This window comes from Chroicocephalus ridibundus, chromosome 8 (genome assembly GCF_963924245.1).
Source record: "Chroicocephalus ridibundus chromosome 8, bChrRid1.1, whole genome shotgun sequence".
Lineage (NCBI taxonomy): Eukaryota > Metazoa > Chordata > Aves > Charadriiformes > Laridae > Chroicocephalus > Chroicocephalus ridibundus.
In genome coordinates, this window is record NC_086291.1 from 51,305,583 (window position 1) to 51,320,295 (window position 14,713).

Here is a 14,713-nt window from a genome sequence, read left to right on the forward strand (position 1 = left end):
GGTAAATCACACCAGCTCCAGGGCTCCGTCGCAGACTGCTGCCAGGCGGCTCCTCCTGTTGGAGTCACTGACGGTCCCCTTTCCAATTAATCAAGTTCCCATACTGATTAACAGCATGATTCATGTCTCTCGTTAGGCGCATTCTGTAACAAACAAGGCTGTATTTCAAGGCCGCTGGCTTAATGGTTAAAATAAATACCTTCCAAATTTCTATTTTCAAGTAGCTGAACCTTTTCCACCTTTACAACTAATTCAGACTTCCTTCAAATTATTTTTCTAAGTAATATAACAATTTGTTTTTCATTAGAGCTTGTCAAAGCCGGACTTTGGTTTATTTTGAGAGAAACCAGCACTCTCCAGAAACTGTTTAGTACAATTTGAATGACGCCCAAAGGGGTTATTGCAGCCACAATCAAAATAGAGTTTACAGCACTGGCTAGGGGTGACACTTTATTTAATGATTTAAAAAAAAAAAAAAAAAAAAAAAAGAGGAGAAAAAACCCCCAGCCCCCTGAATCAGAAGCTAATTAAATGCACTCCTATGGCTAACAGTAAGTGTTTCTAAGTCACTCCGACTACTGCAGAATGCAAGAACTTAACTTGTTGCTAACTAATACCAGACACCATTATACGAGCAGCGTTATTTACTGATTTGGGGTGGTATGTGCTGGTATTCTCGTGTCTGGCACGGCAGCCTTGCCTCGCAACAGATATTATCAAGCTGGATGTGAAATCAAATATAGGAGTGATTAAATAGTTTGGGTTCTGCCTGCTTAAGTTGGATTTTTTTTCGGGGGGGGGGGGGTGTGTAGCCCGGTATTTAATTTAAGGTGGCTGAAACGTAACAGAAAATCTACCCTGTACCTCCCTCGATTTCACGTTCCTTTTGTTTTGCTGTCGAGCAAAGCGGAGCTGGAGCCGCGCCAGGGCGGAGGGCTGGAGGACGAGCGAGGGGCAGGAGGACCCTGGCCGCCCCCCGCCCACGGGACCGGGATGGGGGCTCAAGGCTGGCCCCAGCGACCCGGGGGCTGCAGCCATGATGAATAATCTCCGTAACCTCAGTCCAGTGCTTCAAGGTTCCCAAACAACCTTTCAAAACGCTCTCCCTGCGTCCTCCGTCTCAGACCTGAGTCCAAAGCAGATTTTTAAACAATTGAGCTGCAAAACTATTTTCCATCAGGCCGTTCCGCTCCCCCCCCAGCAGCAAACTCATGTTCTGCTGTTAATTTTCCTGGGACGTTCTCCGTTTGTTTTTTTTTTTTTTTTTTCTTTTTCTAAACCACAACAAAATCAACAAAATTTGGACTTTTGTGAAGGCTGAATTTCCTCTTTGTTTGCGCAGGGGAAAGGCCGCGCTGCCGCCCAGCCCCAGCAGCAAACACCCACTCGCCCGCAGCCTCCCAGGGACGCTGCTCCGGGGGGACCGCGCTCCCTGCATCCCACCTTGAGGGGCATCTGCAAGTGAAATCAGCGGCTGGCCTGAGGATATCACCTGGAGGAACAGCATCTGCAGTCTTTTAACTCAAAGGTAGTCACGGTGCCGATCTCCACGGGAGCAGTGCAGGACGGATGCCCGAATTTCCTGGCTGCTGCCTCCCAGCAGCCCTGGGGTGGCTCCTATGGCGAATTGGGCAGCGGCTTTATCCTCATGCACAATTTGTTCACAAGGCTACGACACTACTCTGCAACAGTAAAGAAAAACAACTACTTGGGCAGTTCAAATGTCCTATAAGTGCATGATTAAAGCACAAACGAGGGGCCTGATTCCTCTGCCACAAGCCTGGGACTTGCGTAACCCTGATAATCCACCTGGAGACACATCTGATTTACACCAGTGTAAGAAAAAGAACAAAACCAAGCTCCTATCTGACAAGTGAAAACAAACACTGGATTCAAACACTTTCTGCAGGGAAAGGGGGAGCTGTTTAATTTTTGTTCCTTCTCTCTGGGCTGCTGCTGTGACCTCTGCTACCTCTTAAGTCAGCAACACAATATGTTGCAGCTGTGGCACTGCAACAGCATGATTTAATTTGCATGTGTGTGGCTGGAAGGGCAGTTCATCCCTCCAACGTCTTGCGGCATGGCAGAGGCAGCAGCGGTGGAAGCGGGGGGCTCGGTCCTCCCATCCCAAAAGAGCTGGCGGGGGAAAAGCCCTGCTTCGCCTCCCATGCACAGCTTTGGAGAGGAGATGGGAAAGGGATCAACTGGAGGAATATGTCCATTTCCATCAAAATTTTTAGGAGGTTGGGGTTTGTCCAAGACAAGGGAAAAAAAAAAAAAAAAAGGTAGAAAATATCTATTCAACAACTGCTTTCTGCTCTAGAAAAAGAAAATAAGAGGCAAATCACCTTGCTGCCCACTCTCCTATGTGCTCCCGGCTCCCCAAAGCACAGGAGCTGCGTGTCTCCGGTGCGGTGCCCAGGGTGGGCAAGGGTAGCACTCAGCGCTTGTCTCCCAGGGAAAAGAGCCGGAGATTTCCGCTGCAGGAGGCTTCTGCTGCAGCCCCCCCCACCCCGGGGGCTCCCTCTCAGCGGGTCCTTCCCCCCTGGCCCTCCACCAGCTCGTAAAGCTGCCGCCTTCCCGCGCAGCTCCTTGGCCGGACCCCGAGCGCTGTCTTGGGAGCTTTCTTTGTCAGCGCTCTCAGTTCGAGGGGGTTTTTGGCTGCGGAGGTTTTTATCTTTGCCTTCCTCAAGGCTGGAATTCAGCTTCGCTCTTGGCATTGTCATCTCTCTGCTTTAGATACAGCTCCCGCTGAAAAACATCCTGGGACAGCCCGGAGTTAAAGCCCACTGCCAAACCTGGGCGGGACGAGGATGCGTGGCAGTGAAGAACTGGCAACCTCAAGGCATTGCCACTCCGGCTCCTTCAGAGAACTTCTGTCCTGACGTGTGACGCCGGGGGCTGAGCCCACCCCAGCCCGCCTTGGGAGCTCCCCAGGCACGAGGCTGCGCAGAGGATGCTCCCCGCAGGAGGACGAGCCGGGAGTCTTCAGGGGCCACGCAAAGGAGTTGGGTTCCCAAAATTCATACAAATCCAACGGGATTTGAATGCCTAAAGCTCTCCCCACAACCTGAAAATCCCAAACTGTGCCTATATGACTATAACCCAGAAGAGCGCCATGGAAGCAAAGGAATGACCCTGCTTTTCCAACAGTGCTAGCTTTATACTTTCCATTTACTTTTTATTTATTTATGGATTTTGCCTTTGTAATACTGAAGCTCCTTCCCATCTGGCACAGCCAAAACCACCCCCTGGCTGTAAGAAACCTCAGCTCTCTCCCATGCGGGCCCTGCAGCCTCCTCGCCATGCTCCCCTAACCCAGCTCTACCTGCCAGCTCGTAGGGGCAAGGTGGCTTTTTCCTGGCTTTTTGGCTTTCCTCTCGCTTCCCCTCATCAACTCGTTTGCCAAAGCAGTGTAATTTTACTGCCTGGCTTAAGGAGCCAAGAAATACGTTCGCTGGTGTAAGCTGTGCATTAGACGTCGTGAAAAACATGCAGCTTCAGGGTTTTAGGAGCCAGCTCCAGAGAAGAGCGAAACACCCGCAGAGCAGCAAGGCCGTGGGTTTGCACCCTCTCCAGTTTCACTCATGGACGCTGCTGGTGCTCGGCTCTCTCTGGCCGTGGGTGGTTGAGCGCAGGGACGGACCTACGGGCACGCAAAGGCGACCATCTGTGCACAGGGGATGGAAGCATCAGCGGGGAGACAGGAGAGACAACGCAATGCTCTCGTAGGTGGTGTGGTGGGAAAAGGTCCTGTGCCATCGACCTGCAGGCAGGGGAAAGGACGTGCCTTCCCTAAGCAGCACTTTCATCCTTCCTCCCCCTTAAAACCACAAGCTCCTCAGGGCACGGACAGGCTCTGGCTCGATGCTTCTACAGAACCAAGAATAACAGGGTCCAGATCTCACCTATGGTCTCCAAGACCCTCCAAGACCTCTTCTTCCACCTCCAGATACCAAAGCCACATTTTGGACTGAATTCTCCTGGACTTTGGGGTGCTTCAGATCTACACGCGTATTTTTGAGGCTCAGACCCCAACACTAACTACAAAATCAGCCAACTGGTACCATCAGACTCAAAGTGCAAGAACCATTCATTGAAGTGATTTGTAAAACATCGGCCACTGTGGCCCCCTGCAGCTGGATTTCCATCGCGTAAAGTGAGCATCACATTCAATAGCCACCGTCAAGAGACATTCAATGAAAACAATCCCATCTTTAGGAATTAGAGGTGTCCAAACCCACAAACTCAGCGATGGAAGTTTAAATCTAATGAGGTGATGCACATGTCCCTGCTCCAGACACGAGCATCTTGGCAAACATGGTCCCGCCTCTACATAGCAACTACAACATGTCCCTATACTCCCCAGGAAGGACGACAATAAGCGGTAGTAAAAAGCTTTTAGTATTTAACGAACTCTCAAAAACTCTAAGGGCTCTCGGTTACACATGTGCAAAGGGCAGACTCCACCTCAGGCTTGTTTGGAGGTTTCCGTGGCTCAGACTGGCCATTTCTCACCAGCCTGTTTTTACAGCGCTGTAGCGCAGAGCCGAGCAGGGAAGGAGCTGAGTTACAAGTCTCCTCCAGCTTTATTCCTTGGCAGAGACAATTCGCAGCAGTGTTGCTCAGCACGTCAAGTCTGGCACCTGCTTACAATAAATCCCTAACAAAGCTTAAAAGTTAAACGTTCATTTACTTTAATTTCTGGTTTAGATTTGGATTTCTATGTACTGTAAATGCTGGAAAGAATGTTTTTTTGAAACAATGCTGCATATTTACCTTGGATATCCTCTATGATTGGCTGCCCTTCATCTAAGATTTCTTTCTAAATGCAAAGGGATGCTCTCGGCCCAGGCTGTCTAAAGGGAAAGCTTTGCCACCATCACCCGCTAATGCTTTCACGCCGGCTGAGATCTTTCGAGCGGGCTCCCTTGCAGGTGGGATGGGCTGATGCAATACTTTGGGTCTCAGAAACCCAAGGGGTTTGAGTCCCAGCAGACGCAGAAGGAAGAGAAAAGCCTCGTGGGTTGATGCCAACCTGTGCAGATGAGAGTGTGGGAGTCTTCGCTTTTAGGACACGCGTGATGGGAGACAGTAAGATGGGCACCATTAAACTGTTTAGTCCGCTGAGCATGCACCTGCCTGTTAGCTGCACTGGCTGAGAGAGATTCCTCAGCCTTGGAGGCGCCATGTCCCAGAGCTTCCCCTCCACCGTCATCTCTTCAGTGCAAACAGCTTCCTCGGGAACAGGGTTTCATGCAGCAATTAATGACAAGGTCAGCACAGCCCATTCAAACCTCTCTCTTGGGAGCAAGGAGTCACCGGTGCGGAGGACATGTACCCACTCTGACTGTCCCTAGAACGGATGACACACACAGACTGGTGGGACCCCGTGCCACCCCATGGGGACAGTCCCCAGCCCTGAGCCGCTGGCCGGGACTGCAAGCAGCTGCGCTGGTGGCTGGGGAGCAATTCCGCAGCCCACCCGGGGGACGAGCGGCTGACGGGGCCTGGCTGTAAAACCTTGGATGACATTTTTCTCTCCACTCACCTTTGATCCTGGCAAACATGCTCTGGGCGCTGCAATCTGATTGAGAATCTCTCTGTGTGCAGATGTCCTGCAAAAACTACACCCACAGCTGTAAATCACAAAGCCCTCCCCAATCTGGCGGTTAGTGACAATGGGGAATGATTTTTCTAATGGGAACTGGCCAGCATTCAACTCACTCCTTGATTTTTATTTTTCTTTTTTTTTTTTAAGCAAAGACTATTTATATCGAGAGACTTGCAATAAGTAAGACTCTTCAATTAATTCGAGATCAAAAAGCAGCCAAAAGGGGGAGATTTCTGGAAGCTCGAGCTACGGGGACTCGTATCGGAGCAGGCAGAGCCCAAACCGAGATCACGGCAACATCAACGCACACCAAGCACCGAAACTGTGGGGTGTCCCGGCTCCGCGGGCTCCCTGCTGCAGGTCTTGTGAGGACACGGGTGGGTGGCGAACACGGGGAGGGGACGGTGCAGAGATGCGCCTACGCAGTGTGTGTTTCAGTCCTCATCACCCCAATCTCCCCGCACAGTAGGTGGCCCAGGGTGGTCCTGCACACCGGGACCAGCCCAGTCTGCCTAGGGCACAACCAGCACAACCCCACAGGAATGCAGTGGGGGACAGTGGGGGACAGACATCCATCCTCCCCGCACGCTCTCGTCTCCGCTCAGCCGGCGGGCTGCCGAGTCCCTCCTTTCTGACATTTCCAAACTCACTAAGCCTTTTTCCTTACAAACGAGAACTAGGCAAGAAGAGTAAGTTCACACTTCAGGGGGGTGGGGGGGAAGGCTTTTTTTCTTTAAAGCACAACTTTTTTCGGGTTCCTGACAAAGCAATATTCTCCAGGCCAGTTGGAATCTGGAAAAATACACTCACTCAACCTAGCCACCATGACTCCAATAACAATTATAAAATGTCCAATAAAACTTGCATGTAATGTCAATTCAAATCTTGAAAAGCAGAATTAAGTGGTATATCAACATTAAACTTTATTGCTTCCTTTGCAGAGCAGAAGTATTGTCAATAAAAGTCATTCTGAATGAAGAAAAGGGGCAGTAAATATTAAATAAACAGGTTTTTGTTGAAACGCTATAAATGCACCAGAGCTGCATTTTACACTGGGACCCTTTTTTCCTTTGCAGACTCCCCTCATGATAGAAATAAGTCAGTAATTGCAAACTATCAATAAAGCGCCAATTAAAGGGTGGTTAGATGCATGCATTTACAATATGTCATTATGAGCCTTTATTGTATGTAGTTGGCTTTTTCAGATCCCACTGGCTCCGGCTGAAGTCCCCCAGCACACAAAGAGCCGTGCTGCTCGTTAGGGGCCCTCGGAGGAGCCGTGAGGCTGCAGGCGTGCGCCAGGCGGAGAGCCACGGCCAGGGGCTTGGGGCGCATCCCCCGTGTGCCCCATCCCAGCCCCTGCCCGGCAACACGGCAAGGACGGCGAAACCCAGAGCCGAGAAGGGGATGAGAGAGGAGCGTTTGGTCAGGCTTTCTGGTCATGGAAGTTTCTTCTGGCCAACACGTGAAGATAAAGCATCACCATCTCAGTCCATCACGCTACTATTCTTCTGCCAAGGCAGATGCGAGCAGAGCTCTGCCCCGAGTCACGGCAGCTCTGCCTGGAATGCGGCAGCGTGGTTTGTTTTCTGACAAGCCGCCCACCGTGGTGTGCTCTGCTCCTTTTCTGGGTCTACTCACCTTAGAAAGAGCCATCGCTATCCTCCCTACATATTGTTTCACACAAACTTATTTCTGCACGCAATTCCTGCTCGCTAATCTGATCTCTGCCATGTCAACACCCGCATGCTTCTGCAACGAGCAGCCGATAGAGACGGGATGTTTTGCTTTGTCCATGAGACAAAAGAGCAGGTTTATTTTAGGGTTGGGCTGAATATAATCCTGCCCATGACACTGAAAACCTCAGGTGCGATGCCCGTCACAAACACAACTGGCACCTCGTGGAGCAATGCCCCGAGACCTCTTCAGGTCAGACCTTTTCTGCCCCACTGCCAGGACCTCCAGCCTGAGAAGATCCATCCCAACAAAACTAAACCCGATGCCAAAAAGGTGTGCTGAGCAAGCAGAGGTACAAGCTGCGTGTTCGGCGGTAGCCAGACATAACGGGATGCATTTCAGAAGCAGGAGAATGATCAGGCATCCCTGCAAGGGCACAAATCCTGCACCTTTTATGTCAGCCCTTTAAAATCTGATCAGCATTTTTGTGGTTTACCAATAGAGTTTATAAGCTGTTCTCCAGTTTAAGCATCACACGTATTTCCAGGAAGCAGTAACAGCTACTGAGTATGAATTTCACGATGCTGAAATGATATCGAACAAACACCGCAGTCAGCAAGGGCTGAGAGCTGTGCTTCTGCGAGTCAGAGCGGCTGGGGTTTAACGAGCTGTTTGAATTATGTCGGGGCAGAGACAAGAGAAATCAGATGTGGTCTAGGAAAATATATATGCAGGAGCTTCTGTCTTCTGACTTTTGCACAGATTTATTTATTTCACGTACACAAAAAAAAAAACCAACCAAAAAATCAACTGGAATGTGAATGCCATTCATTTTTGAAGAAATTATTTTCACTATGAACCTAGGCTCAGTAAATCTGATGGTTGTAAAAAAACTGCTCAAACATTTTGAAAGACAAAGAACAGCCCTTAAATGTTAAATATATAAAAAAATCCCTTCAAAGGGTGAAAGATGTCTATAAAAATTAACTTTTGGAGAAACTGCAATTATTCATCCCAAACATTCGCAGGATCAGACCCTTTGCACTGGTCCTGGGCTGATGTTTCTCTGCCATCCTATGAATGGAAACCAAACCAGCAGCACAGGAAAGAAACCTCCAGCAACGCGCTAAGAGCAGCCACGCCAGCGTGAACCACCCGAGAGCCAACAGCTAATAGCTGTGAATCATCTTGATTCACTTGAGCCTGAACTCTTGACCTGCTGCTTGAGTCAGTTCCTTTGGATGCTGCTCCTGCTCGGAGAAGATAGGCTCCAGCGAACCACACCACTGCTGCTCCCGGCACGCGTGGCCATGTCCCTTGCTGCAGGACCCAGTGTGACAAATGTGTGTCTGCATCCTGGTCACCTGGGTCCCAGCCCACGAGAGGTTTTATACCCTTTGAACACCCCCTGCTCCGTCCCAGGAGAAGATGTGACCCTTAAGAAGCAAACCCAGGAGCATCTCACCTGGAAGAGGATCTGCAAGAGGCCGTGTACGATGCACATCCGCCGTCCCAGGAAGAGAAAGAATGGCACCACCAGCTCGATGAAGTGATTGACCAAGGTCTCGAACTGATGAAACCACCACGGCGAGCGATGCATGAAGTAGGCGATGGGGTTGGGCACTGGCTGCGTCTGAAAGAGGGAAGAGAAAAAGAATCAATCCCTCTCCAAGGCTCATCATCGCAGGGAGCTACAGAGCTCTTGGCCTTTTTTCCTTATTTTTTTCCCCCAGTTTGCTCACAGCAGAACCGTCCTTTGCCTCTGGGCACTCATTTCATTTTAGAGAAAATGACTTCATTCAATTTTTTTCATGCAAACCCAAGGAATTTTTAAACCAATACATCTTTTAAAAAAAACAAGAGTTTTAATTTTCTCTTTTTTCATCATAACCAAAACTTACTCATCTGAAATGAAAACCGCTGTTATTTAATACTGAAATGCTACACGTAGCTCCACACCGACGGATGTTAAATTGCTCTGCGTGAGCGCTGAAGATCATCAGAGCAACTAAGCAGATACAGAAACTGAGAAAAAGATTTTCTCAGGGTCACACAGCAGGTCAAACAGAGCCAGGAATGGAAACCAGATTTCAAAACCTAGGAGATATTCTTTCAAAATGTTTAAATTTGAAATAAATGTGGTGGTAGAGTTGCTTTCCAAAATTGTAATTTGGGAGAGGAAAGTGTAATTCCTCTAAACATGCTACATTGGTTTAAGGTATTTACATACTGGCCTTGTGACAATATTATTCTTCTATCAGCCTGAAATTTTTTGACACTGGGAGATCTTCCATCCAGTACAATAAAGCTGCAAATTTTACAAAGGAAACAAAACCAAATCCTGATATGTTAATAACTGCCACCCTTAGAAATGCTGTAATTTTAGGAAAAAGAAAGAAATTAATTTATCTTAACATATCTGACAAGCTCAGATTCATTGGTATTGTTTTAAAACTGCAACAACAAAAAAAAAGAGTTTGAAGACACAAATTTTAATTGAAGGAGACACAACACATCTTTAAATTATTTGTAGTTAAATCAAAAATACAAACAAAACAGGGAAAATACTGTACTATGCATGGCAACTGAGCGTGCTTCCACTGCCAAATCCCACAACTATTGTAATTCCTTATTAGCAAAGCTGGGATTAATAAAGTTGTTGCTTTATATGGGTTTGAGGCTGCTGTAACCCCTTAGGACAGGAGACCGCATCCTTCCTTCCTCGGACATCGGTGCCGGATGGAGCGGTGTCGGGGTCAAGGAGCTCTGCCAAGTCTGCTCCAGCATGGGGCGGGAGGTCAGGGCTGCCGCAGCCCCGGGTGCCACCAGGGTCTTTCCCCTCTGCACGGGACCTGTTTCGAGTTAATCTGCTTGTTGGACCACTCTTGAGCATTCCCAGAACATCGGGGAGGCTCACAAAGAGATTTTTTTTTACCTTGATCCCAAATTGCTGAGAAATGCTTTTATCCTTCCAAAAAGGCAGGTTGCTTTCTTGGCTTCTTCTATTTATTTTTTTAAAGTGCATTAACCAAAACCAACCTACATGAGGTATCAGCCCTAGAAGTTGCAATATGCAGCCCGAGATGAGCCGGCTTCCAGCACGTAACCACCTGATTGCAGCACGCCAGAGCTGCAGCAAGGCGGCTCTCCCGCTTACCCCCTCTTGCGATGTGCCATGGTTTCCCCATCGGCACCATGCTGCGGAGTTGTGCCGGGACCCGATCCCTTCCAGCACTTATGGCCAGGGACCATGGAGAACAGGCAGCATTAAGCATGAAATTACACACCCACTTACATACGTAATTAAATCTTATAACGTGATCATAGAATCATTTAGGTTGGAAAAGACCCTTGGGATCATCGAGTCCAACCATCAACCCCACTCTACAAAGTTCTCCCCTACACCATATCCCCCAACACCGCATCTAAACGACTCTTAAATGCATTCAGGGATGGTGACGCCACCACCTCCCTGGGCAGCCTATTCCAGTGTCTAATCACTCTTTCTGTGAGGAATGTTTTCCTAATGTCCAGCCTAAACCTAGCCTGTTGCGGCTTGAAGCCATTCCCTCTTGTTCTATCGCAAATTACCTGTGAGAAGAGACCAGCACCAACCTCTCTACAATGTCCTTTCAAGTAGTTGTAGAGAGTGATGAGGTCTCCCCTCAGCCTCCTCTTCCTCAAGCTAAACAGTCCCAGCTCCTTCAATTGCTCCTCATCAGATTTATTCTCCAGGCCCTTCACCAGCTTCGTTGCCCTCCTCTGCCCTCGCTCCAGCACCTCTGATGGCACAGAGCAGTTCTCCATTCGACTGCAGCTTTGCAGGGCAGGGCTGACACTGTTTAATCTTAAAGCAAAGACCACCCTCAGCTATCGAATGTGCCATTCGGTTCCCCCATCCCCTTCCCCTCCATCACAGGCTCACGCCGATGCCCTCATCTATCACGGCCAACTGTGGCCAGCAAATCCCGCTTGTTGCTTCGGGCTGGGACTCAAGATACTGTCCCCCCAGTTTGCCGTGCTTAAGGGCAGAAAGATAAAATTCTTGCCTCTGGTCCCACTGCAGTGTGACAAGAAGCAGAAGAAAGTTCTTTGTTTGGGCTGACGTAGCAGCCACGTACGGGCTCGCGTGGGAACAGCCCAGGCTGGCAAAGCCGGGGCGCCTGCGGTTTATGTATTTTAGCAGCAGCTTAATTCTTATCCTGAAGTAGAAATGGGGAAAAAGGAGAAGTGAAGCACAGAAATCTGGCGTGGGTTAATAATTCACTCCCAGGTGCTATAGCATTGCCATCCTTCACCTTATCAGCGCCGACACTATCACGGTGTCAGTGGGGGCAATGCTGGGCGACAGGCAAGGTAACTCAAACGACAAGCAAGACCAAAAGTCTGAAACAGCAGCAGACACACTAGTAACAGCCAGCATTTGTTCTGACAGAGGGAAGGGAAGGCATTTGATAAGAACCGTGCTGATGATGGAGTCTCCGGGGACATGATCAGTAAGGGACCCTTCCTCCCCATCGCTGCAGCCCCTTCTTGGGCACATAAACCTCCAGTTCGTAAAACAAAACACAGCGATAGAGAAGCGATTCGCTTGTATCAAAAATCCATTAAAAGGCTGCTGGGGAAGGAGAACGCTGTGTGTGTGTGTGTGTGTGTGTGTGTGTGTGTGTGTGTGTGTGTTCGTTCCTCCCAATGCCTTCCAGATGCTGTGAGCACGGGTGTAGCGCAGTGCAGGATTCCCGGGGAGAAAGCCATGTTTACTCGGGAAGGGGTGTTGAGGCAAGAGCAAAGACCCAGGGCAACGTGTGAATCACTGCGGTGCTGAATGCAAGCACCTGTGATGCTGGAAAGCCTCCTGGTTCCTTTCTGCACCTGAGTTGACCGCTGCCACCCAATGTCCCGTCCGGTGGGTCCCGCTGTGCTGCACCCAGCACATGGGGCACGCTGCTGGGGTTAGGGAGGAAACTTGCCCGACGCAGGCATGCCTAGTGCTCTCCTGGTGTAATCACATCCTAGGAAACATCGCGGTGGTGTCAAAAGGCGGCGGTGTCAGAGCCCGGGAGGAGGAGGGAAAAGCATTCCAGGATCACCTCACCCGGCTTGTTTCGCTGGGGATTTGGAGCTTTACGCTTTGCGTCGTGGCTGCTTCGCAAGGCGAAGCAGCCTGGAAGCAGCCAGGAGTTCCCCAGCTTCGAAAACTGTGAACTCCTGACATGCACAGACACAGAAAAATGCAGCTCCAAGTCAGATGCAACTAAATAAACAAGCCCAAGGCAGACGCACGGTGAGAGGAACAGAGCGGAGCCCTTGTCTCCAACAAGCCCCGTTTCTGGATAACTCTGCGCAACATAAAATGTTTCTAAATAAAAAAACGATTAGCAAAACCCGTCTCTACGTGTCAGCACAAGGTGCAATATAATAAACCTTCTGCCTCCCTCACACCTCCAGCAGCCGGAGAAAAACTGCGCTGCAAATGCGTTTTGAAATCAGATTGGGGAAAATTAATTCCATAATTCACGGGGCAGATTTGTAACGTGTGACTGCGGGGCGACACTCGGCGGGGGCTGCTGAATGAATTCTGGGTCACCAGCTAAGGTATGTTCTCTGGCTTGTATCTACCAGGTTTTACGAGGGCTGGTAACAGATTCTAAAAATATGCACAATAAACTGTTTTTTCTCCCTAAGGGGTCTATGGTTTAATTATGTTCTTAGTGAGAACCATTAAAGTGCTAAGTACCTGAAGACTCCTAATTTACTAAACTATACGCCACTAAAACCCAACAGAAGGCTATTATACACCAGAGTAAACGCTCTTCTCTGGGACTGTAAATGCACATGGTCTCTCCTTTCAGCCTCCTGATTGGTATGGCATTACATAAACTCCGACCCAGTATTTAATCCCAGCGTTAGATACCCCAGCTCAGCCTAGGGAAATCTCCACGCTCTCCTACACGTGTGCAGGAAAACAAGTCCCACATTGTCCTCAAACAACCCGCTGCTCGGCCAGGGCCCGGGATGTTATTCTTATGGCCACGCAAGTGACCACGCGGCACGGGAGGGGGACGCTGGAGGGTGAGGAAGACCCTGTCCTCTCCACCACAAATGAGGAGGAGCCCAGAGATATATCGAATAAGTTTTATCCTTTGCAATCACGGGTTTTTACCTTCCTTCACGCCACAATAAACTCCAGCAGAGCTTCAGGAGCCTCTGCTGTTTCTGCTCGCCTGTCTGAGTGCCACAACAGCTCAAACGCAAACGGCGTCTTTCAAAAAACAGTAGCGAGTCATGAATGAATCCGTTTCAAAAAGGTGAACAAAAAAATCCATTATTCTACCTATTTCTATGAGGTAAACTCAGATTATCTATTGATTCAGATAACCAAAAGCATACTTGGCATTAATACTAAAACAACACTGAGGACAGCCTTTCAAAACGCCACCCTGGGTGCCCGTCGCAGAAACCCGGCTTGGTGAAACACAAAGCAAGTCATAAATATTCCTACGCGCTCTAGATCCTATAATTTCTTTTCCCATTGAAAGGCACCCACGTAACCAAAATACTCAAATCCGAGTGCACTTAACGGCAGAAAAATCCTGAAAAACAGAAGGAAACGGAACAATAGCAAGTATGAATAAACGATGAGAGGAAGCAACTATTCTGTCAAAAGAAACAGGATTAACTCGGCGCAACGGACACTTCAGTAACGGCTTGTGGGCACCGGAGGCTCCAACAGTCAAAGCGACGGAAGCCCTTGGCACAAACAGAAAGGTGTGAAGATGAGCGGTACCCTGGCAAACCAGGCGGAGAGGGATTATTGAATGTTTTCCTGAGCGTTCGTGGAAGGCACGGGTGAACTGTAAAGCACAGTTCTCCAGCTTCCCAAGGCACTGAGGCATGAACTCATCTGCTCAGCTTCAAAGAAAAGCTCTCAGTTGTCTTGTACTTTGGACCAAAAAATAAAAAGGATTCTCCATCGCAGAGCATAATTTGATCAACATGATCCAACAGGCTGTTTCTCTGCCAGTCTCTTCTGCTTCAGATCTTGACCCTTCCTCCTTACGCATCTGCAGATCAAAGCTCCACTTTCCCAAGCCCGAGCAGAAACGGCTTCCCAGCCCCGTGCAGAAGAGCAAGAAGCAGCAAGCAGAAAGGAGATAAACTGGGTCACTCCCAGCTGCTGGGAAGTGTGGGAAGATGCGTGTCTCGACTGAAGTCCGACCGTCTTGTGCTGTACAATAACCAACGACTCCTGCAAAACACCCTTCTTCATACCAGGGGGAGATTACGGAGAGCTGCTGGTTCCTCACCGCGAGGCTTTGTGGTAGGAGCTCTACATGTGCAGCAACCTTGATTGATGAACACCACAGTGGTTTTGCACAAAGATACACGTGTAGGCAAGGGTTTTGAAAGGAAATTGAGCAG

General features: G+C 49.1%; 1 protein-coding gene across 1 annotated transcript in view; it reads right to left on the reverse strand.

Moving 5' to 3' along the window:
* Positions 1-14,713, reverse strand: part of LMF1 (lipase maturation factor 1) — a 263,087-nt gene that overhangs the window by 111,848 nt on the left and 136,526 nt on the right. The window contains exon 6 of the mRNA XM_063345009.1: positions 8,757-8,924. Coding sequence (XP_063201079.1) covers positions 8,757-8,924 — 168 coding nt within the window. The remainder of the gene's footprint in view (positions 1-8,756; positions 8,925-14,713) is intronic.